We start from the raw sequence: 22,397 nt of genomic DNA on the forward strand, positions 1-22,397 counted from the left end.
GCCCCTCCCCCACTTGTTCTCTCCCCCCACCCTGCAAAATAAACTTAAAAAAAATTATGGTTAACAATGACTACCAATATTAAGTAATTTAAAATATCAGTTATCTCTTTTCTTTCCACATTTCCTTGGGGAATAAGGAAAGGGCAAAAGAGGAGCAGAAACAACTGAAACATGTAACCGAGTCAGAATCCCTGCAACACAGGGAGTAAGTTACTGAGCCTTGTGCCACACACACTGGGGAACATATAGTTCCTGTCCTAGCACAGGGGCTATCAAACCACAGAGGGCCAGATCTGACACTGCAGTACAAAATCAGATACTGATAACGTATAAGTGAACAGGAGTGGCCTGATTTGGCCAAGGGGCTTTAGTTTGGTGACCCCTGAGCTACAAGTACAGGAGTAATTGAAAGAATTAGTGACCAAGGTACCATGGGAACCTGTGAGAGTAGACTCCAACTTGGGTCTTGAGGAAATGACTTTTCTTCCTTAAGTTTATTCATTTTTGAGACACAGAGACAAAGGGTGAGCGGGAGAAGGGCAGAGAGAGGGAGACACAGAATCCAAAGCAGGCTCCAGGCTCTGAGCTGTCAGCACAGAGCCCGTCGCGGGGCTTGAACTCATGAACCGTGAGATCATGACCTGAGCTGAAGTCAGACACTTAACTGACTGAACCACCCAGGTGCCCCTAGAGGAAATGACTTTGAATAAACACCTTAAGAGTGTGGAGGAGTTAGCAAGGGGAGGAGCTGGCTTCTTTGGTGTAAGTGGTGATGATGGAGAAGGGCACTTCCAGCACAAGGCCCAGAATGTGCTGTGGCAGGGACAGTGAAGGCCAGCTTGACTGGAGAGATGGAGAAGGGTTCATAATGAATTGGGAGTATAGTCATAAGGGCCTTGACAGGATAAGTTAAAGATTTTGGACTCTAAAAGGTGCCGGGAAGTCCCTGTAGGGTTTTAAACAGAATTGACTTAATTTACTTACTAACGCAACAAAGATTCATTTGATGGGTGCCTACTACATGTCAGGCATGTGCAAAACAAAGTCCTTGCCCCTAGGATATCTGTATTCTGGTGTGAGAGACAAACTGCAAACAAAATAAGCCTCTTTGTAAGTACTAGGAAGGAAATACTCTCACCTCTGAGAGGGTGACGTTAGGCTGAGATGTCAAGAATGGGTAGGATGTGGTATGAAGAGCCAGGGGAAGAGGTTCCTGGTAGAAAAGGTGGGCAAGAACTTGGCATGTCCTAAGGCCAGTGTGACCAGAGAATGGTGAAGGCAGCAGAACGGAAGGGGGTTGAGGGGCTGCACAAGTGGGGCTATGAAGGCCAAGGAAAACCACTGGAGTGTTTTAAACAGACTTGACCTGCTATGTGGAAAATGGACAGCAGGGGTATCCGAGTGGAACCAGGGAAAATTGAGGATACTATTGTTGGAGCCCATGCAAAAGACGATAGTGGCTTGGAAGAGGGTGGCAGAAGTAGAAATGGAGAACCTAAGATAGATTGGAAATATACTTTGGAAGTAGAAGTGACAGGCCTTACTAAAAGACTTGGGGGAGGAGAGTGGTAAGGAAAAACAACAACAACAACAACAACAACAACAACAACAACAACAACAAGATAACTCTCAGAGGTCTGGCTTTGGTAACCCTGTGGATGAGAGTTAACACTTAGAGAGAGGGAAGACAAGGTTTGGAATGATGGGAAAACTACAACATTCTTTTTGTTATGTTAGATTAGGGACGTCTAAGAGACATCCAAATGGAGCTATTAAACAGGAATTCTGTGTACGATTCTTGAACACAGAGAAGGCTGGGCTAGGGGTTTGAACTTGAGAGTTGCCAGCTTTCAGATGGTTATTAAAGATATGAGACTGGATCATCTAAAGGACGCATGCAGAGAATCCAGGATTAAACTCTGAAGGAAATTCAACATTTAGACAGTAGGCAGAAAGCAAAAGTGGCTAGGAAAGGAGACTGAGAAGGAGCAACCAGAGAAATGGAGACAATCCAGGAGTAAACTGTGTTGCATATTCCAGGGATTGAGGAAGACGACGAGAACAAAGTATCCATGAGATCCAGCAATACAGAAAACACTGGTAACCTTGACAGAAATTTCAACCAAATGGTCAGAAGAGAAGCCAAACTAGTATAGCCTGAAGAATGAATAAAATTCAAGAAAGCTGATACAAGGAGAAATCTGGCTATGAAGGGAAATAAAAAACTAGTAGTTGGAGGGGGATAAGCGGGATACCAGAGCAGAATGTGTATGTGATGGGAGCAGGTTTGGTAGGATTGGGTGACTAATTTGATCCAGGAGTAATAGGAAAAATCCAAGGATTTTACACAGGATTCTGACCATGGCACCATTTATTGAGACCAAGAACACAGGATCAAGGGCAAATTTACGTGCCTCCAAAGCCCATTTATTTCCACTATACTGGGTAGGCTTCTTTTCTTGTGAAGATCTATTGAGAAAGAACTGTGAAACATGCCCGAGCCTCTCTAGACTGCACCACTTCCAGATGTGATTAATCTCTTAATGAGGTTTAAACCTCTTAGAGTAACAATACTATGCTAATCTAATCCAGTAGCCATACAAGATTAAAAGAAGAACATATTTGTATTGGCAGAAGGAACACTAGTGATGGAAAAGGCTCTAAATTCGGCTGATAAGGGAGTAATCATACTTTTGCAATAAATACACTGAAGACTTTAAAACCAGTAACATCCAGATACATAGTGCAGGTAGGCTTTTTTCCCCCGAATAAATTAATCAAATTCAAGACTGTTTACATTCTCCATGTTCATTAATAGCAGCGGTGTAACTTAATACTCCCTTGCTACTTCTGATATTACAGTGAATTTCCACGGACGCATTTTCAGAGAGTTTAGGCCTCCTCTTAAATAAAAATAAGTATCACTTCTTCAAACAACCTAGAAAAAGAACTGCTCCTGCTGGTTCAAGGTACTGCCTGGGGAGAAAGGCAGAAAATGGAAGAAAATGAAGTTTTCACTTAATAGCTCATTCTGATGTTTGGGGTAGGCGGTTGATGAATGCAGGCATCTATATAAAAAGTTCTAATTTTATTTTCAACAATCGGAAAAAAATACCATTTGGCATCACCCTCTAACTTGATGGTCGAGCTGCTGAAAGCTCCGTAGGTTTAACATCCCCAGAACAATAAATTCGATCACCTGATCCTGACTCAGAAGCCTTAAGTCCCTTCCATTCCCAATCTTTTGGCGTGGCCCAATTTTCACAAGCTGCGAGAGAAGGACGGAATCCCGGGAAGCCTGTTGATACAACAAGGCGACCAATTCACCGGTTCCGGGTAGCACAGGGTTGGGAAAAGCGCTGAGACTCTAGGCAACTACTCCGGTTTCCTCCTCCTTTTCCTTCATAGAGCAGTGAAGGCCGGGGGCCCCCCCTTCTTCCCGCATACGGCTCCCCAATACCTCTTCCCTTACGGGACCAGGCCCTAGGAGCCTAGTTCCTCTCACCTGCCCCATTCGAGGAACACGCTTTCCAGTCCGAACTTTACCTGCCTGAAGCCCGCCGCTACTCCGGTGCGCTAAGCCCCCACCGACGAAAATGGAGTCGTCGAACCGAGACTGGGAAAAGATAGTACGGACCCACCGCACGGCCCCTCCGCCGCCACCGCCGCCGCTGCTGCGTCAACGTGCTACGTCACTTCCGGCTCCCTGTCACCGGGAGTGGGCGGGCCATTTCTTGCTCTCTCCTCTCACCCGGCTCTCGAGGCTTCGTTTGGGAGGGCGCGAAAACTGGCAGAAGTGGCTCAGGAAGAAAGTGTCGCAGAGGCTTGGGAACAGAGCTTGGGGATCTAAAACGTCAGGCCTGGCTTCTTCCTCAGGCCGCTCTAGCCAAAGGAACCATAAAGACTAGACTAGGGCGTCTCCGTTTCCTCCTCTCTGTGGTTCCGCCTGCAGCTTCCGCTTCCGGGGAGGGGCCTAATTTTTCTTCGAAGATTAGGGTTTCTGCGCTATAGCTAGGATGGCGGTGGTGCCGCTACTGATGTTGGGCGGTTTGTGGAGTGCTGTGGGAGCGTCCAATCTGGCTGTTGTTACATGCGGCTCTGTAGTGAAGCTACTCAATACGCGCCACAACGTGCGACTGCACTCACACGACGTGCGATATGGGTCAGGTACTGCCACCCGGGTTCGGGTGGGCTGGGAAGGCCTGGTAGGCTCCGGAGGGGGCGGGGCCAAGAGAATATCTGAGGGGTGTGGTCTGGGAAGGTTAGGGGATCCTGGGGTTCCTGAGGTTTAGAGGCGGAGAATCGGAGAATTGGGCGTAATAATTATACTAGCTTCTGTCTGGTGAGTTACGTACCGGGCACATTGCACAGATGCTTTTTTGGATTTATGACATTCTTACGAGGTAGAGACGATTGTTACCCTCATTTTACAGATGAGGAAACAAACTCAAATAAATCACATGCTCAGAGACTTGCAGCTAGTGAATGACAGAGACGGGGTTCGAACCAAATCTGTCCAGTTTCAAAGCCTGCTTTCAGCTACTCCAGGCTGGCACTACTCAGTGCGGGAGAGACAGACATGTAGAAAATTACAGTAAGTGCTGTTATCTCTGAAGTCTTGAACTCCAAGACCTCACTTTTTAACTATATTTCCTCTGTTCTAGCTATTTTGTATTTTATACTCGCTCTTCAATCCTTTTCCTTTGTCCTGTTTTTACTCAAATTTACCCTTGTAGAGAATTTAAAGCACTCATTGGAATTGGGGAGGAAATCATTTAGAGGGCTTTTTAACGTAGGACATTAAAATGCTTAGTTGGTGGGTTCATTCAATAAAATTTTATTATGTCCCTAATATTATTCTAGATACAGGAGATATAGTGAGCCAGTTAGCAAGTTACAGGAAAACAAAAACTGACCAAAAAAAGTTCGGCTAGTGAGATGTGAGAAGCATCTAAGATGATTGCTAGATTTCTGTCTTGGATGACTGATGATATTAGCTAAGAGAAGATGGGGGCTGGTCCATGGCTCAGGATTCTCAAAACTCGTCTGACCAGTTAAACTAGGAAAGGAATTGAGTTGTCACTGTTGGGATGTTTTATAATCCTAGCAGCCATTCAGTGAACACCTACTATGTGCCAGCTTGTTACTTTTTAATTTGATGTAGTTTCCTAGTTTGGATCTACTAAATCAGAATGTGGGAGAGAGGCCTGACAATAGCAATGTGTAGATTTGAAAGTTTTTCAGGTGCTTCTAATGGGCAGCCAGATTTTAGAACCAGATTCAGTCTGGATCTCAAAAGAAAGATGTGTGCTGAGCCTGAGGTAGAGAGTTAAGTACAACATCATTGTACCACAGGGCGGGGAGTTGAAAATATCTGGAAAGTGAGATTGCTCAGGATGAACCGTGGTTCTTCTCAATCTGGTGTCAATTTGAATCCCTTGAAGAACCTGTTGAAGCATGTATCAATACTTTTGTCCTGACCTCCAACGAGTATTTAAGAATAGATAAGGATAGGGGCACCTGGGTGGCTCAGCTGGTTAAGCGTCCGACTTCAGCTCAGGTCATGATCTCTCGGTTCGTGGGTTTGAGCCCCGAATCAGGCTCTGTGCTGACAGCTCGAATTCTCAAATTCTGTGGCTCCTTCTCTCTCTGCCCCTCCCCTGCTCACACTCTGTCTCTTTCTCTCAAAAATAAATAAACATTACAAAAATTTAAAAAAAAAAAGGACAAAGGTAGACTCTGGGTAATCCAAGATTTAAGGGTGGGAGAAAACTCTACTGGCCATACTACTCTGAACACACTCAATCCCATCTGATCTCTGAAGGATAGGAGAGGAAGTGGAGAGTTGAATGGAATATAAAAAAGTGGAAGACACCAAGTGTAGACCATGATTTAGTGAAGCCTGGCAGTGATCCAGGACAAAGAGAGCTGTAAGGCTGTAAGGCAATAACCAGAAGTCAGGAGGGAGACTTGATTTATTTTCTTTCTTTCTCTCTCTCTTTCTTTCTCTCTCTCTTTCTTTCTCTCTCTCTTTCTTTCTTTCTTTCTTTCTTTCTTTCTTTCTTTCTTTCTTTCTTTCTTTCTAGATGTAACAAAGTCCATTGTGAGTGGAAGAGGCAATAGCGAGAAACTGGTAGTTTGGCTACATTCACCCAGATAACTGTGGTATAAGGCATAATGTGTTAAGTGGTAAAAGGCGAGTATCGCTAGGGTACTGAAGGCAAAGCTAGGAGGAAAGGTGAGAGTAGCTAGGAAAGTGTCTTGAGTACCTTAAAGAACTGAGTAATAGATGAAAGCCTAGGGAAGAGAATATTCCTGGAGTTTATAAGAGAAAGTGGTCTCTGATAAAACTTTACAGAAACTTGACAGGAAATGAAGCTTCATGGGAGGCCATGTGGTAGAGTGGTTAAGAGTGTGAGTTCTAGAGTTGGGCCATCTAGGTTCAACCCCGGCCCTGTGTGACCTTGGGTGTACCTTTCTGACAATGCAGTGTAAAATGGGGATGATCGTAATGATAAGACCTACCTAAGAGAATATATGCATGTATGAAATAAGAATATTCAGGCAAAAGGTTTGGATTGGTATTTGATGTTAAGAAAGTGCTCAGTACACGTTAGCTACCTGGCAACTTTTATTGTATGTTTTACTTTTTCTTTATAACCTTGTAGCTATGTATTTTTAACCCATAGAATTGTACCTCTTGAGGCAGCATCAACCAAATTCAGAGGACTCAAGAATACTTTTATAACATAGATCACTTACAGGAATTAAGGAGCTGTAACAACCGCTTGGATTAAAGTTGACAACAAAAGCTAATCTCCTTTTAATTGTGAAATGTGACAAAAGTAATACATTGTAACGCGATGTGACAGTAATAAACCGTTGAATAATAGTAAATACGTTTCAATTGTATGATTAGACACCTGACAAATCCTAGGTGCTATCCAGGATATTATATATAGGTAAACAATACTCATGCTTCAAAAAAATGAACGTAAGTGCATTTATTTAGTGCCCTTTGATGCAAATGCTTAGAGTTTTCTGACACAGTACACTGTTAATTATAATTTATCAGACAATACTATGTAAACATGTTTAGTATTTTTCACATATTTTTTAATGCTGTAGACAAAAAAATATTATCAAGCTCAGGGTTTCCTCTCTACTCCTCCAAACCTATTTTATGCACAGGGTGCATTATTGGCCTTAGGAAAGAGAGTGACTGGTTGAGCTCACCCTTTTCCTTCCTTTTTTTTTTTTTTTTTTTTTTTTTTTGACTGCAGGTAGTGGGCAGCAGTCAGTGACAGGTGTAACCTCTGTGGATGACAGCAATAGTTACTGGAGGATACGGGGGAAGACCGCTACAGTGTGTGAGAGGGGAACCCCCATCAGATGTGGCCAACCCATCCGGCTGACACATGTCAACACTGGCCGAAATCTCCATAGTCACCACTTCACCTCACCTCTTTCTGGGAACCAGGTGTGGTGGCATCCTGTGCATTACTCCATTGAGTGGTCTGATATCTGGGTTCTTAGCTCTTTCTTTTTTAGGTGTAGCTGTTATTTTTGTACAGATCTGGAGAATTGGCTTTGTCTCAAAAGTGTTGAAGGACATTGTTTCTGGTCAAAGTAGAGATTGTGCATCTAGATGAAATCAAGAAATGAGGAAAGAATAGGTATATGTTAGCATATCATAAGTCACCTTGATAAATCCTGCAATAAAGAAGCCCAGTGTTGACACATGAAAAGATGCTGAACATCACTCATCATCAAGGAAATGTGAATCAAAAACCACAACGAGATATCCTTTGTCAGAATGGCTATGATCAAATAAAAACAAGCGTTGGCAAGGAAGCAGAGAAAAGGGAACCCTTGTGCACCGTTGGTGGGAATGCCAACTGGTGCAGCCACTGTGGAAAATAGTATGGAGTTTCCTCAAAAAGTTAAAAATAGAAATATCGTATGATCCAGTATTTCCACTACTATTTATCTAAAGAAAAGGAAAACAATAATTTGAAAAGATAGATGTACCACTATATTTATTGCAGCATTATTTGCAATAGTCCAGATATGGAGGCAACCCAAGTGTACATCAGTAGATGAGTGGGTAAGAAAGATTTGGCATAGACATATATACACAATAGACTCAGCCATACAAAAGGATGAGATCTTGCCATCTGTGACAACATGGATGGACCTAGAGGGTATTATGCTAAGTGAAATAAGTCAGAGAAAGACAAATAGCATACGATTTCACTTATATGTGGGATCTAAGAAAACAAACAAAAAGCAGAGTCAGACCTATAAATGTGGAGAACAAACTGATGGTTGTTGGAGAGGAAGGGAGTGGGGAGATGGGCAGCATGGGTGAAGGAGTGTGGGAGATAGCAAGCTTCCAGTCACAGAATGAATAAGTCCCTTTGACATGGATGAAAGCTATAGGATAGGGAATATAGTCAGTGGTATTGTAATAGCATTGTATGGTGACAGATGTAGTTACGCACTTGGGGTGAGCATAACGATATATATAGACTTGTTGAATATACATCTGAAACTGATGTAACATTGTGTTTCCACTATACTTAAAAAAAACAAACAAAAGGGGAGCCTGGGTGGCTCAGTTGGTTAAGTGTCTGGCTTCAGCTCAGGTCATGATCTCACAGCTTGTGAGTTTGAGTCCCACGTCGGGCTCTGTGCTGGAGCCTGCTTCTGGATTCTCTGTCTCCCTCTCTCTCTGACCCTCCCTAGCTCGCTCTGTGTCTGTCTCTGTTTCAAGAATGAATAAATGTTAAAAAAAACAAAACAAAAAAAAAAAAAACAACAAAACAATGTTTTCCAAACTTTGAATAAAAATCATTATTTTAAATGATGCCAAGTAACCATATTAAGAAAATGAATTAGGTTTTGTGCCACTTTCTTATTTTTATTTTTTAAGTAAGCTCTGTGCCCAGTCTGAGGCTTGAATTCATGACCCCCAATATCAAGAGTTGCATGCACTACTTAGTGAGCCAACCAGGTGCCCTAGTATCATGCTACTTTTTCAAGCCTTGAGCTTTTAGGAGATATGGACCCCTTAATGCCTACTTCCGTCCTACCCCCACTCTGCACATAGTTTTCCATACTAGCATCTTACATTAGGTAAATTTCATGCAGTCTATAAAGTAGTATGGATACACTGATTTTTTTTTTTTTTAATTCATTTATTTAGAGAAAGTGCTAATGCCAGCAGGGAGGAGGGGCAGGAAGAGAATCCCAAGTAGGCTCCACACCCTCAGCACAGAGCCCAGCTAGGGGGGTTGAACCCATGAAACGCGAGATCATGACCTGAGCTGAAATCACAGGTGGGATGCCCAATTTGCTGAGCCACTCAGGTGCCCCTTGTTATCAACCAGAGTCCGAGGTTTATTTTGATTTCCTTAGATTTTACCTACCGTACTTTTTCTGTTCCAGGACCCCATTCAGGCTACCACATGCCATTTAGTTGTCCTGTCTCATGCTACTCTTAGGTGTGATACTTTCTCAAATTCTTGTTTTTGATGACCTTGGTAGTTTTGAGGGATGCTGGTCAAGTGTATTATAGGGTGCTCCTCTAGTGAGCTCTGTCTGATATTTTTGTCACAATAGATCAGATTTACAAAGGTTTTTGGGAGGAAGGCCACAGTAAAGTGGCATTTTCATAACAGAGTCAAGGGTACATACTGAGCTGCATGATTATGTTGGTAATTGATTACCTTGCTGAAATAGTGTTTGTCAGGTTTCTCTAGTAAAGCTATTCTTTTCTTCCTCCTTTTCATATTGTGTTTTTGGAAGGAGGTCACTGTGCACAACCCACACTTAAGGAATGGGAGTTATACTCCCTTTCCCATAGGATAGAGTAGCTACAAAATTTATTTGGAATTCTTCTGCATGGGAGATTTGTCTCTTTTTACTTATTTATTCAATCATTTATTTATATCAGTATGGGCTCATGAATATTTTATACATTGAGTTATGATCCCCTAACACTGCCTTTATTTTTTGCTCAAATTGTTCCAACTTTTGCCATTGGGAGCTCTTTCATTTGTCTCCTCCGTCCATTTGACATACTCCCATTTTTGTGTATGTGTGTGTGTGTGTGTGTTTTAAACTGTCCTTTCTGGCACTCAAAGATATTCTAGGCTCATCTTGTATATTTCTTTTTAGTTTTTTCATCTTGTATATTTCTTGCCCCAGTCCTTAGAATCAGCTATTCCTCCAAGAAGGTCTGTTTCCTTTTATCGGAGGATGCTATTAGAAACCATGATCTTAGCTCTTACATGAGTTTGTTGCTACTGGGGTGTGTTGGATCTTTTAGGCCTTCTCACCTGACAGAGCAAAGAAACGTGTATACGTATACACGTATTACTAAATGTTTATATGGGTAAGGACCTGTATCTGTATTATGTTAAACATGAGTTCCTACTGATATCTCCAACTGCATATAATCCATTACCACTTAAGTCATTCTAGCCTCTTCTCTTTACTTATTTGTAAATTTCCACGCTAACAGATAATCTGGCTCCCACCACTGTTAGTTATTACTTGTTCAGTTCCATATGCAAGTATAGTAGAATTGTTAATTATGTATAGTTCCTTTTGCCTTTAGTCTTACAGACTCTGTTTCCAAATGACTGTTTTATTTATTTATTTATTTATTTAATCTTTTATTTTTATTTATTTTTAAAGAAATATTATTTTGAGAGAGAGAGCGCGAAAGGGGGAGGGACAGAGAGAGAAAGAGGCAAAGAATCCAAAGCAGGCTCCAGGCCCTGAGCTAGCTGTCAGCACATAGCCTCATGCAGGTCATGATCTTGTGGTTCGTGAGTTCGAGCCCCGCATCGGGTTCTGTGCTGATAGCTCAGAGCCTGTAGCCTGCTTCAGATTCTTTGTCTCCCTCTTTCTCTCCCTCTCCCACACTCACGCTTTCTCTTTCTCTCTTTCTCAAAAAATGACTAAACATTAAAAAAATTAGGGGCACCTGGGTGGCTCAGTCACTTGAGCGTCTGACTTCGGTTCAGGTCATGATCTTGTAGTTCGTGAGTTCGAGCCCTGCATTAGGCTCTATGCTGACAGCTCAGAGCCTGGACCCTGGTTTGGAGTCTGTGTCTTTGTCTCTGTGTCTCTGCTCCTCCCCTGCTTGTGTTCTCTCTTGCTCTCAGACATAAACATTAACATTTTTTTTAAACAATTAAAAAAAGGACATGCTTAACCAACTGAGCTGCCCAGATGCCCCTGTAACTTTTCTATTGCAGTAGAAATTCTGAATATTTGGCTTTAAGGGGAATGGGATTAGGAGAGAAGTGGAAGAGAGACTGCTATCACTTATTCTATTATTTCATTTAGTTCTTACAATTATTCTATAATGTGATACTGTCATCATTTTTTAGATGAGAAAATGAAGGCTCAGAGGAGTTACACAGGAAGGAATGGAGCTGGGGTTCAAGGTCTGCCAGTCTCCAGAGCCCATCCCCCTTTGTAACTTGTGTTGCTCACCGGGTCACTTAAAATGTAGTTAAGGGAATGGGGCAGGAATACTTCAAGTCAAAGAACAAGAGTAAGACTGTAATAGAAAACATAAGGCAAGCATTGGATTTCTTGTAAAGTAAGTGTTTGGAACATAATCCTAGGGCAACTGATTTCATGTCCTTTGTGTCTTTTTATTTATTTATGTATTTTAATGTTTTTATTTATTTTTGAGACAGAGAGAGACAGAGCATGAGCAGGGGAGGGGCAGAGAGAGAGGGAGACACAGAATCCGAAGCAGGCTCCAGGCTCCGAGCTGTCAGCACAGAGCCCGACGTGGGGCTCGAACTCACACACCGCGAGATCATGACCTGAGCTGAAGTCGGACGCTCAACCGACTGAGCCACCCAGGCGCCCCACGTCTTTTTATTTTTAAATAACCCTGGAAAGCCTCTTATTTTTCACCTTGGGTAGCTTTAGTTTTCTTCCCATTCCCTCTCTGTCTCCTTTCCGAGCCTATGTGTCAGTCATGCTAATATTGCAACCCTTTGTGTCTTTCAGGAAGTGAGCGCTTTTGGTGAGGAGGGTGAAGGCGATTATCTGGATGACTGGACAGTGCTCTGTAATGGGCCCTACTGGGTGAGGGATGGTGAGGTGCGGTTCAAGCATTCTTCCACTGAAGTTCTGCTGTCTGTCACCGGAGAACAATACGGTCGACCCATTAGTGGGCAAAAAGAGGTACATGGCATGGCCCAGCCTAGCCAGAACAACTACTGGAAAACCATGGAAGGCATCTTCATGAAGCCCACTGAGTTGTTAAAGACAGAAGCTCATCACGCAGAGCTATGAGTCTGGAAGCTGTGAGCCAGTGCCACTGCACAGTGTTCATGACATTTGCTGCTGCTGCTCCACCTTGGGATCCCTGCCACAGGCTCCCCGGGCAGTGGCCTTGTCACCACTGAGATGAAGATGCATGACAGAATACAGTGGCTGTGGCTGGAAGCTTCAGCCCTTCACACTTGAATTGGTTGTTCTCCCAGACTTTGGGTCAGTTCTTTTTGAGTACAGGACTTGCTGGTGAAGGAGCACATACTTTTTGTTCGTATTGATAAAACAGAAACTGAGGGAGATACCTCTCTTAGTTGGGAAATTTTTACTCCTCAGAAGCTTGGCATCATGGATTATTGATGTGTGACTTTTCTCCTACTTTCTCCAGAATGATAAAGAATTTCATTATTAGTCATCATGTTGTCATTTATTAGGTGTGCTATTTCATAATCTGATTGATCCTTGAGTCTTACAAGAGTCACCGCTACTACTCTTGAGATGCTGGAAACCTTTGGTGTGGGCCCTTTTAAGAGCCTTATTTGCATCCAAACTTTTTCTCTGTTTCCACTTTCCGAGCACCTCAGTTTTACTAGATTTTTGACTAATTATGGCTAAAGACCCTCAAGGAATACAGCTTAATAAATAGCCAATAAAATGTTTTACTCTGAATTTGTTACTGCAGTTGAGAGAAAGGGTTAAGTGTAGTAAGAAGGAACCAATATTTATTCACTGCTAAAACTAGATACCGTACTATAGTTCTTACCTCATTTAATTTTCACAGAGGTATTGTAGGGTAGATCTTAACAGTTTTACCAATGCAGAACATAAAGGTTTAGTAACTGTGTGAATTTTTTTTTTTTTAAGTTTATTTATTTTGAGAGAGAGAGAGTGCAAGCAGGGTAGGGGCAGAGAGCGGGGGCGGGGGGGGGGGGGGGTGGAAATAACAAGCAGGCTCTGTGCTGTCAGTGCAGAGCCTGATGCAGGGCTTGAACTCAGGAGCCGTGAGATCATGACCTGAGCCGAAATCAAGAGTTGGACCCTTAACCGACTGAGCCACCCAGGCACCCCAACTGTGTGAATTCTTATTTTATTTTATTTTTTTAACGTTTATTTATTTTTGAGACAGAGAGAGACAGAGCATGAACAGGGGAGGGGCAGAGAGAGAGGGAGACACAGAATCTGAAGCAGGCTCCAGGCTCCGAGCTGTCAGCACAGAGCCCGACGTGGGGCCCGAACTCACGGACCGTGAGATCATGACCTGAGCCGAAGTCAGCCGCTTAACCGACTGAGCCACCCAGGCGCCCCAACTGTGTGAATTCTTAAAGCTAATAATTTAAGGATAGGAATCCAGCTGTGTCTCTCTCTCTCTCTCTCTTTTTTTTTTTTTTTTTTTTTACTGCATTACACTTGTGTTTCGCTCTTGGATGATAACTGCTTCGTTTTGGACAAATGTAGGGATATCTTTCTCTGAACGGGGGGTAGAAAACTTTCGTTCTCTGCTTACCTCATTTCTTCCTTTTTGTTTCTGGGTCAATTCTAGAAAGTTTGCTCCTAGGTCTTTCAAGCATGGTTGTGGTGAACAGAAGTGTCTGCCATCTGCTGGAATTTCAGTGACTAGCAGGTCTTTTTATTTTTAGAAACATTTTTTGGGGGGTAACTGGCTGGCTCAGTCCATGGAGGGAGGGTGTGACTTGTTCTCGTGGTGGTGAGTTTGAGTCCCATGTTTGTTTGTTTTTTTAACGTTTATTTTTGAGACAGAGAGAGACAGAGCATGAACAGGGGAGGGTCAGAGAGAGGGAGACACAGAATCTGAAACAGGTTCCAGGCTCTGAGCTGTCAGCACAGAGCCCGACGCGGGGCTCGAACTCACGGACCGTGAGATCATGACCTGAGGTGAAGTCGGCTGCTTAACCTACTGAGCCACCCAGGCGCCCCTTGAGTCCCATGTTTTAAAAAGAAAGAAATACCGATTTTTTTTTCCTCCTTTGCTTTGGGGACTCAACGTTAAACATTTGGGGATACCTGGTATGTGCCCATGACATTAAAAGGCTTGGTGTTTTTTACAAGGACTTGTTTCAGTAAGTTAAGACCATGAACTAGTTGGGCTCTTATCTCCATCTTCTCCCCCATTTTCCCACTTCAGTTGCATTGATCATTTGAGATCTCTCCATGGTGACAGTCTGGGAAGAAAAAAGAAAGGAAATGCTAGGAATCAGCTGAATAAAGGGAACAGATTGGACAAGATGAATGCGAGTAGGGAGGTTTGTTGCAAGGTACCTCTACATGGCTTGAACAGTGTTTTCACTGAGTCGTTGGGCCTTCCCTTAGGGTTAACAGAATCTACCCTGCTGGGAAGCAGATTACAAGGAAGATGGCGGAGCGGTAGAGCTGGAGAGAGAAGTATGGATTTGAAACAAATGGTGGAGTCTTTGCAGAGATATGACAGGCAAGAGGACTAAGAAACCAGTTGGAGGGGTAAAAACTATGGGCGATTCTATCTGAAAGTTGGAAATGGTGCTTTATCTGAAATAGTGGAAAAGTGTCCAAGTAAAATCTTGAAGGGTATTTATGGAGATTAGGATGAGAGAGCAAAGGGATATGAAGTACTTATTTTGAAGTCCTCAGAATTTCTTTAGTTTGTACTTATTGTATTAGCATCACTGTATTAGAGTTGGAAGGGAATGTTGTCCAATTTCCTCACTTCACAGAGAAGGAAACAGGCAAAATAAAGTTGGTCCTGAATTATTTCTCGCAATTATGTTTGCTTCCCAGATAAAGTATTTGTTCCTCAGGGGCAAGAACAATATTCTCTATTTCTGTCATATTCCCCCAGCCCAGTGCCCAGATCGTGCTGTACAGAGAGACACCGAAAACTTGTCCAATGAAGCTCACACAGGTCAATATGTAGTAAGTGACTAGAACAGTATTCAAATAATAAAATGAATGAAAAACTCATTCCTTTTTGGATAGAATGAGGTGGGAATTTTAACTGATGTCTTTTATTAAAAAAATTTTTTTAATATTCACTTTTGAGAGACAGAGTGTGAGTGGGGGAGGGGCAGAGAGAGAGGGAGACACAGAATAGGAAGCAGGCTCCAGGCTCCCAGCTGTCATCACAGATCCCAGCGTAGGGCTCGAACCCATCGAGGGTGAGATCATGACCTGAGCTGAAGTTGGATGCTTAACCAACTGAGCCACCCAGGCACCCCATAACTGATGTCTTTTAGTTCTTGGTTTCCTCCTTAAGGATTTTAAGATAAGGTTCTTGAGTAAAATATGACAGCTACTTCGTAGGACCCAGGGGTATAACTTACGCAGCGCCCTCAGCCCGGGCCTTCAGTGGCCAAGCCGACTCTATGCCTCCGGAAAGTGCTTTAAAGTGGAACTCCCGGGCCGAAATGAGACAGCGAAGTCTGCTGCCAGCCAGGGTACGGGCTCAGACTCCGGTCTCAGACTCCGGTCTCCTGCAAGCCCGCATTTCCGGGCGCGGAAGGGTGGGTCCACGGGCGGGGCCTCTGTGTCAGTCGGCGCGAGGTCCGCCCACCCTTCTCCGGAGCCACGCCCGTACTTCGCGCAGGCAGCCGGTCGGCCCTGCCGGATCGCTGTCGCCGGGAGAAGTGGGGCAGGGAGACAGCGGGCTGGCTGGCGGGCTGTGGGGGGCGGGGTGCACGCGCTCCAACGCTTCCTTGTCCAGTGTTGTTCCTGCGCGTGCGGCTGGTCGGCCCGCGGCGGCGCAGAGCGGAGCCGGCGTGGGGAGGGGGGGCCCGGCAGGGCGGGGGCCAGAGCCAGGCCGGGCCGGGGCCGGAATGCCCCTGTTCTCCGCGCTGTTGGCCTTGCTGTTGGTTGCGCTCTGCGCCCTCTTCTTAGGCCGGTGAGGGGATCCCGGCTATAGCGGGCGGGGGCTGGGGAAGGAAAAGAGACTGAGGAGGGGGGGCGCGCTAGAAGGGCGCGCGGGAGGGGAAGGGGTCTGGGGGGGACGGTGTGCAGGCGGCGGAGGGGGAGGGCCCGAGGAGGGCCGCGGAGGGGTCGCGCGGCGAGGAGAGGGCTTGAGCGGGGGCGTAAGACCCGAGCTGGCGCCGAGGACCTGGGAGTAGGGAAGACAGGGAGCGGGCGAGGCCTGAGGAGATGCTGAGGCTCGAAGCTGAATAGGTTGTGTGTGTGTGTGTGTGTGTGTGTGTGTGTGTGTGTGTGTATAGGGGCCCCGGCTTGGTGGTGTCTCTTTCTCCCTCCACACGCCCCTGAGTGCACCCTTCATCGAGTGCAGAGGGCACCTGCAGCCTCTCCCTAGGAGCCGGAACAGGTCTGGCTGCCCAGGAGAGAACGGCATTTGAGCCGGCCGGGTGTGACCCCACCGCCTTCTCGCTGACACCTGTCTAGAGGGCGGAGACATGGACTGTGTGGGGGAGTATTTGATGGCACATCTGACACAGCTGCCTGTACTTCGAATCCTATTGGGGCCTCTTCTTTCTTCATCTGGGGTTCCTAAGGGTTGGAAGGATTGCTTTCTTTGTCCCCAACTTAGGAGGTGGACTGTAGTTTGTCTGATTTCATCTGGGTGAAGGGGACACTACAGAATTAGGGTCTTGATCTTTGTGGCTGAGTGTAAGTGACAGAATGCTGTTTTGGGAGACTGGAGAGTTGCTCAGAAGATCCAGCTTTAGGACATGACCTTTTTGCAAGGCCTTCTAGGACCAGCAAGGAATGAGGAAAGCCCAAATTGGGAGAGGGTCCTGTGAACTCACAAGGATTTTTCTGCAGGTGGTTTGTGGTCCGGTTGGCCACCAAGTGGTGTCAGCGGAAGCTGCAGGCGGAGCTAAAGATCGGCTCCTTTTTTTGGATCCAGAATGTCAGCCTTAAGTTTCAACAGCACCAGCAAACAGTGGTGAGTCTTGGGCAACTCCCTGGGTATGTGTGTGGGTGGACCCAGCTGAATTTCAACTTTTTATTACTTTTTAAAAAAATTCTGGGTGACTTTCCTGGTTAGCCCAGCCTTGGCACCCCTTTGCCAAGATGATCTTAAGAGTTAGTTTGGAAACGCTGGGATCAATGCAAGTTGTTGAGTTAAAAATCCTTATAAGGCACAGAGTGTGCAGGGTACAATAAGAAAGATACAGAAGTAAGGACAGAACAAAGATAACAGGAAATAGAAGAGCTTACTGTTCTAATTTAAGAGGGGAAACAGCAACATATCCATGAAAGAGGAATACTAACCAAGTTGAGCCAATGTCATTGTGAGGAGCAGGATATAGTGCTCAGGAGAGAAGTTGGTGGAAATGGAGTGGAAAATATTTAGTGGAAGGGCTTCCTCCTCGTAGAACTTTTCCTGTCTGTCAAGCCGCTAATGGTTTACCTGGCAGCTAATGTACAAAGCTTTCTCCCACACTGTTTCAGGAAATTGATAGCCTGTGGATTTCCAGCAAACTCCTTAGCCATGACCTGCCGTGAGTACTCTACATCCTTACTCTTCCCTTGGGGAATCTTTTGGAATTGGAGTTTGCAGAATGACATTCTACAGAGGCCTCACAACCCAAGGAGGGGTTTTGCTGATGTCTCCCTCTCCCCCTCCCCTTTAGCCTGGAAGCTGTTATTTCGTGAGACAGATACTGATACCTACTATGAGACTGTTATCCATGATTTGAGCTATATTTCTAGGGAGGTTGAGAGAATGAAGGTGAGGGGGGGAGGAGACTGCTAGGGAAGGGTGGACCTGATGATAGTGAGGTTTCTCTTCTGAACAGACGCTATGTGGCATTGTGCTTTGGAGAAGTGCGTATCAGAACGGATCTACAGAAGGTTTCTGGCCTGTTTGCCCCATTTTCTCAGAGCACTGGGGTGCATCAAAAGGAACTGTCCTTTAGTCCATCCTTACTGAAGATCTTCTGTCAGGTGAGATACTTCTCCCAGTTTCCTGGACTGTAGTAGGGATGGCTGGCTTTGTAGTCATGGGTGGATTTTTCCACTCTTTTGGGAACGTCATATCAAGAGCTACCTCTTATTCTTTCTCTGTTAGGAGGGAAAGGTAGTGCCTTGATATTAATCATTATTCTTCTTTGCTTCTTCTAGCTGTTCTCCATTCACGTAGATTCTATAAACATCATGGTTCTCAAGGTGGCTACTTCTGAGTCCTTGTGGCACATTCAGATCAGAGAAAGCAGCTTTCTTTTGGACAGTGATGGGAAAAGGTAACCATTGGGTAGAAGAGGGTCAGGTAGTTCCATTCTTGTCTTAAAATTGTTTTAGGGTGGGTGAATTTTCTTATTAAGGTGTCAGATTTTCATCCTGTAGCAGTTGAGGAGAGGTTGAGATTAGGCATTTCTCCTTGCCTTGTTCCTTTCAGCCAGCAAAGCTTGACTGAACTTAAATGGTGAGGAAAGGGGCCAAGTACTCTAATTTTTTTTTTTTTTTTCCTTTCCCAGGCTGAAATGTGAGGTGAGCCTAAATCAGATCAACAGCAAAGTTCTAAAGAGTGGCCAGTTGGTGAGTATGCCATGGTCATTCAGATGCCTTGTTTCCTTCTGGGTGCAAGATACGAAGGAGCTTCTGTGTTCTTATGTGGATTCTCTCAAGGTGGTGTTCCAGACCATTGCATTTTGACCCCAAACTGCCTACTTCTTAACACCTCAGAGGCTTATCCTCCCTGTAGGAGGACACCTGCCTAGCGGAGCTCTCACTGGCCCTAAAGTTGTGTCTAGAGGTGGGCATCAGCAGTCGGCAACTGAAGGTGATTGCTGTGGATATGTGGACACTCCATGCTGAACTGCATGAGGGCCTTTTCCATAGTCAGCTGCTGCGCCAGAGCCCAAGCCTAGCACCCAAACCTGTTCCTTGTTCAGGTAAAGCCCCGGCCTAATATTGGGCATTGGGTTAGCCTATTTTATGTGGAAGACGTGGCCAAAGAGGACGGGGCATTTTGGGAGACCTGAGTGTGTTCAGGATTCATTGCTCCTGTGTTATTCATTTATGTTTTCAGAGGTGACAGAGAACTTGGCTGAGCCAGCTCTGCCTGGCCTGTACCTCCTTCAGCAGCTGCCAGACCAGGTCAAAGTGAAGATGGAGATCACAAGTGTGGTGCTGTCCATGAACAGTCAAAAGAGGTGAGATCTCTCCTGGCACAGAAGTACGGAGAATGATAACTGGAGCTATATGCTGGGGTCTCTGTAACCAGCCTAGTAGCTGCACTGAGTTTGTCTGTGGGGAGAAAGGGAGTAAGAATGGCATGTATTTCTTTTTTTTTGTTTGTTTTATTTTTTAATGTTTATTTTTGGGAGGGAGAGAGAGACAGAGTGTGAATGGGGGAGGAGCAGAGAGAGAGACCCAGAATCTGAAGCAGGCTCCAGGCTCCAAGCTGCCAGCACAGAGCCTGATGTGGGGCTCAAACTCACGGACTGCGAGCTCATGACCTGAGCCAAAGTCAGACGCTTAACCGACTGAGCCACCCAGGCACCCCAGAATGGCACGTATTTCTGAGCCAGAGTCTGTCTCTCATCCAGGCACCTGAATTGGACACTGAAGCTGCTGCAGTTCCTGTACCACCGTGATGAGGACCAGCTGCCTCTTCGAAGCTTCACAGCAAACTCTGATATGGCACAGATGAACACTGAACTCGTACTGAAAGGTTCACGGGTGGGGATGTCGGTACTGAGAGTACCAGACACTCTTTCCCCTGTGCCCCATTTGGTCTTTTTAGTTTAATATCAGTGTAACTGGAGATGGAGAGGAGAGAACATACTGAGAGAAAATAGCCCCAATTCATGAGTTTGGGTGATAATCTGTTCATCTGCTTGCCTGCCTCTGACCCTCTCCTAGTTTTATGTTTTGTTTCCCCAGTGTTCTTCTCTGATCTGCTCTTTACCCTTACAGATGGGTTGTTGCTGTCCCAGAGCCGCCAGCGCATTGTCTGTCTCAACTCCCTCAAGGCCAGTGTGCAGGTGTGATGACTGTGATACCAAGAATCGTTCCTTTCTCTATTCTCTCCCTGTATCGTTGCATTGTGAGCTAATGAGATAAAACCCAAGCCCACAGTTCTGGTATTTATTTTCAGGTGACCACCATCGACCTCCTAGCCTCCCTGGTTTTGAATACTTGCATTATTCATTACCGGCACCAGGAATTCTCTCACTGGCTGCACATGCTAGCACTGGAGACCCAAGGGTCTAGTTCATCTGTTCTTACACAAAGAAAAAAAAGGTCAGTGTAATCTTTTTCAGCCACCATCTTACCAGGTGGATTCTCAGATTCTTTTGGTCTAAAGTGGCATATTGTGTTAAATGTGTATTTGATTACTTCAGTAGCAATTCTATTTTATAGATCTTCCCCATTATACTAGGTTCTTTGACGGTAGGATGAGGTCCTTTTCGTTTCTATGTCGTTATTGCTCAGCATAGTGCCTTATTATACAAAATAAACAATTGTTGAACTGAACTTAAATGATCCACAGTATCTTGTCTGCCTTAGATTTTAAGGTGGTCGGTCATGTCACCTTCCATGGCTTGGAAGGAATGCCCCTTGGTTGTATTAGGTTGAATCATACGATATGCCGATGTCTATATTTGACATTCATATCTGACCTATGAAATGGCAGTCTCATGTGGTTCAACCTAGTAACTGTGGCATTCCTACAGATTACTGTTGGGAGTAGCAGTAAACAGCAAACTGAAAATTTCAGTCTTTTAATTTTCTGGTTGTTTTCCATTCTAAGAATCACAACCAAACTCACCCTGACTTTGGAGAGCTTCAGGTGTCTCTCTATAATGGGAAGCTGGAATTCTTTCCTTACCAAACAGTGATGTCTGTCCCTTTGCAGAACCTTCCCCCAGATCCTGGCTCCCATTATCTTTAGCACTTCCATCTCCAATGTCAACGTTTCCATTCAGCTTGGTGATACACCACCCTTTGCCTTGGGATTCAATTCCATCTCTCTAGGTAAGGCTCTGGTATGGAAAAGGAGTAAGAATCTGTCCATTAGTGAAGCTGGGCCCAATTGATGGCCACAGTGGTTCCACAGAACTCTTCTCTCCCACCTTCTTTGTTCAGATTACCAGCACCTGAGGCCACAGAGTATCCATCAGCGCGGCGTCCTAACTGTGGACCACCTCTGCTGGCGGGTGGGCAGTGACTCTCACATTCAGCGGGCACCCCACCCACCCAATATGCATGTTTGGGGTGAGGCACTTGTCCTGGACTCCTTCACACTACAGGTAGGTGGGGACTTTGGTGAACAGGAGCCCCATATAGTTTCCTTGTCCTGCCCTGCTTTAGAGCATGGAGCCCCTTTTTGGCAGAATATGATGCATCAGGGTATTATAGAACTGTGTGTCTGCATGCTCATAATGGGGCTCCCTCTGCTTCTTTTCTAGGGTAGCTATAACCAACCTTTGGGCCTGTCTAGCACCCAGTCAGATACCCTGTTTCTTGATTGTACCATCCGAGGACTGCAGGTAGAAGCATCAGATACCTGTGCCCAGTGTCTCTCTCGCATTTTATCCTTGATGGACATACAGTCTGGGAAGTCCGCTGTCTCTAGAGAGTCTTCATTTGGGGAATCTGTGTCACTACTGTGGAAGGTGGACTTGAAGGTGGAGGACATGAACTTGTTCACCCTTTCTGCCCTGGTTGGTAAGTGGGACAGGAAGTCTGTACCGAAGTGGGTAGTTTCTAACCTAAGCAGATTATGCTGGTTCAGTCTGTGCCTTTTCATTTAATGAAGCTGACTATGTGAATTTTTCTATTTTATTTATTTATTTAATTTTATTTTTTTAATGTTTATTTTTGGGAGAGAGAGCAAGTGCATGTGCATGTATGAGCAGGGGAGGGGCAGAGAGAGAGGGAGGCACAGAATCTGAAGCAGGCTCTAGGCTCTGAACTGTCAGCACAGAACCCGACTTGGGGCTGGAGCTCACCAACTGCGAGATGGTGACCTGAGCTGAAGTTGGATGCTTAACTGACTGAGCCACCCAGGTGCCCCATGATTATGTGAAAATTTTCTAAATTAAAGGCATGAGATACTGGAAGGTCTTACATAACTATTGGGTTTCTTGATGTTTCTTAAAGGTCTATAGGAGCTATTAAATATTAAGCAAGATTTATTT

At 44.9% G+C, this 22,397-nt stretch overlaps 3 protein-coding genes and 1 long non-coding RNA gene across 10 annotated transcripts in view; 2 read left to right on the plus strand and 2 right to left on the minus strand.

Moving 5' to 3' along the window:
* The window catches only part of SUPT6H (SPT6 homolog, histone chaperone and transcription elongation factor), a 32,548-nt gene extending 28,815 nt beyond the window's left edge, over nt 1–3,733 (minus strand). Inside the window, exon 1 of one of the 3 annotated variants that reach the window (XM_042916556.1) lies at nt 3,551–3,733. The gene's annotated coding sequence lies outside the window, so the exon portion shown is untranslated. Of the gene's footprint in view, nt 1–3,505 lie in introns of all 3 variants that reach the window. The other 2 variants (XM_042916554.1, XM_042916555.1) reach the window with 2 other exon arrangements.
* A 104-nt stretch (nt 3,734–3,837) lies between these two features.
* On the plus strand, nt 3,838–12,724 carry SDF2 (stromal cell derived factor 2). Of its 2 annotated transcripts, XM_042916564.1 has the most exons (4): nt 4,076–4,167; nt 4,434–4,594; nt 7,284–7,480; nt 12,043–12,724. In XM_042916564.1, the coding sequence occupies exons 2-4, from the start codon at nt 4,486–4,488 to the stop codon at nt 12,328–12,330; spliced, it is 594 nt and encodes a 197-aa protein (XP_042772498.1). In that variant the 5' UTR covers nt 4,076–4,167; nt 4,434–4,485; the 3' UTR covers nt 12,331–12,724. The 2 variants fall into 2 exon arrangements, with proteins under 2 accessions (XP_042772497.1, XP_042772498.1); XM_042916563.1 differs by lacking the exon at nt 4,434–4,594 and having other exon boundaries at nt 3,838–4,167.
* On the minus strand, nt 7,475–15,927 carry LOC122206914. The gene is made up of 3 exons (XR_006196624.1): nt 15,624–15,927; nt 14,332–14,489; nt 7,475–7,644 (listed from the first exon to the last, which is right to left on the minus strand). It is a non-coding gene; the product is annotated as an uncharacterized LOC122206914 (long non-coding RNA).
* Nucleotides 15,928–16,019: 92 nt separating this feature from the next.
* Nucleotides 16,020–22,397, plus strand: part of KIAA0100 (KIAA0100 ortholog) — a 31,446-nt gene continuing 25,068 nt past the window's right edge. For all 4 annotated transcript variants that reach the window (XM_042916548.1, XM_042916549.1, XM_042916550.1 and 1 more), the window contains exons 1-14: nt 16,020–16,180; nt 17,068–17,191; nt 17,701–17,750; nt 18,048–18,195; nt 18,373–18,491; nt 18,726–18,786; nt 18,953–19,142; nt 19,280–19,403; nt 19,800–19,924; nt 20,170–20,237; nt 20,351–20,496; nt 21,113–21,231; nt 21,343–21,506; nt 21,666–21,924. In XM_042916548.1, coding sequence (XP_042772482.1) covers nt 16,116–16,180; nt 17,068–17,191; nt 17,701–17,750; nt 18,048–18,195; nt 18,373–18,491; nt 18,726–18,786; nt 18,953–19,142; nt 19,280–19,403; nt 19,800–19,924; nt 20,170–20,237; nt 20,351–20,496; nt 21,113–21,231; nt 21,343–21,506; nt 21,666–21,924 — 1,762 coding nt within the window. In that variant the 5' untranslated portion in view covers nt 16,020–16,115. The remainder of the gene's footprint in view (nt 16,181–17,067; nt 17,192–17,700; nt 17,751–18,047; nt 18,196–18,372; nt 18,492–18,725; nt 18,787–18,952; nt 19,143–19,279; nt 19,404–19,799; nt 19,925–20,169; nt 20,238–20,350; nt 20,497–21,112; nt 21,232–21,342; nt 21,507–21,665; nt 21,925–22,397) is intronic.

The sequence above is a fragment of the Panthera leo genome, chromosome E1, assembly GCF_018350215.1.
Source record: "Panthera leo isolate Ple1 chromosome E1, P.leo_Ple1_pat1.1, whole genome shotgun sequence".
Lineage (NCBI taxonomy): Eukaryota > Metazoa > Chordata > Mammalia > Carnivora > Felidae > Panthera > Panthera leo.

What these genes read in the sequence shown, in the direction of transcription:
- SDF2 (XM_042916563.1), top strand. Translation starts at nt 4,017, where the DNA reads ATGGCGGTGGTGCCGCTACTGATGTTGGGCGGTTTGTGGAGTGCTGTG. An exon ending in CGACGTGCGATATGGGTCAG is followed by an intron (nt 4,168 to 7,283) that starts GTACTGCCACCC and finishes TTTTGACTGCAG; the next exon opens with GTAGTGGGCAGCAGTCAGTG. An exon ending in CACCTCTTTCTGGGAACCAG is followed by an intron (nt 7,481 to 12,042) that starts GTGTGGTGGCAT and finishes TGTGTCTTTCAG; the next exon opens with GAAGTGAGCGCTTTTGGTGA.